This window comes from Eimeria mitis, genomic scaffold (genome assembly GCF_000499745.2).
Source record: "Eimeria mitis Houghton genomic scaffold, Emh_scaff1093, whole genome shotgun sequence".
Taxonomy (NCBI): domain Eukaryota; phylum Apicomplexa; class Conoidasida; order Eucoccidiorida; family Eimeriidae; genus Eimeria; species Eimeria mitis.
Window position 1 is genome coordinate 8,324 of NW_013567549.1, and position 495 is coordinate 8,818.

At 53.3% G+C, this 495-nt stretch overlaps 1 protein-coding gene across 1 annotated transcript in view; it reads left to right on the top strand.

Moving 5' to 3' along the window:
• Nucleotides 1-132: 132 nt before the first annotated feature.
• Nucleotides 133-495, top strand: part of EMH_0029260 (uncharacterized protein) — a gene marked incomplete at both ends in the record, with an annotated part of 2,173 nt that continues 1,810 nt past the window's right edge. The window contains one exon of the mRNA XM_013494264.1: nucleotides 133-159. Coding sequence (XP_013349718.1) covers nucleotides 133-159 — 27 coding nt within the window. The remainder of the gene's footprint in view (nucleotides 160-495) is intronic.

Here is a 495-nt window from a genome sequence, read left to right on the forward strand (position 1 = left end):
GGCTGCAGAAGTTGCATTTGAGTCGCGGCATTGTGTACTGCAGTGGTCGTGGAGGTCCCTCATACGGCACAGGGATGCATGCAGCTGCACGTGTATAGCATGCCATGGTACAGTGCTCATGGAGGAGCATCCATGCAGGACTTGTGTGCTCTGCTTGCGGTACGTGCAAGCGCAGGACGAGCTAGCGCCGCGGCTCCTCAGATTGAGCAGGAGCTGGTCTTCTGCTCAACTGAGACGGGCAAGCTGTGGGCCCTCAAGACGCTTCGCCTGGAGAGACGGCTCATACCCCCCTGCTTGATCTTCGTCGAGGCACGTCTCGAGCTATGCGCCAATCTCAAATGTCATTCCATGCATGAGCCTTTTGAAACTATTTCATTTGATGCTTTTCTGCTCCATTCAGTTCCTTAGCTCTTAGCCCAACTGTTGCAAGGACTAAAGTCTCTGTGATGTGGCTAGCGCACCATTGCATTGCATTTATTTTCTTTCGCTGCTAGG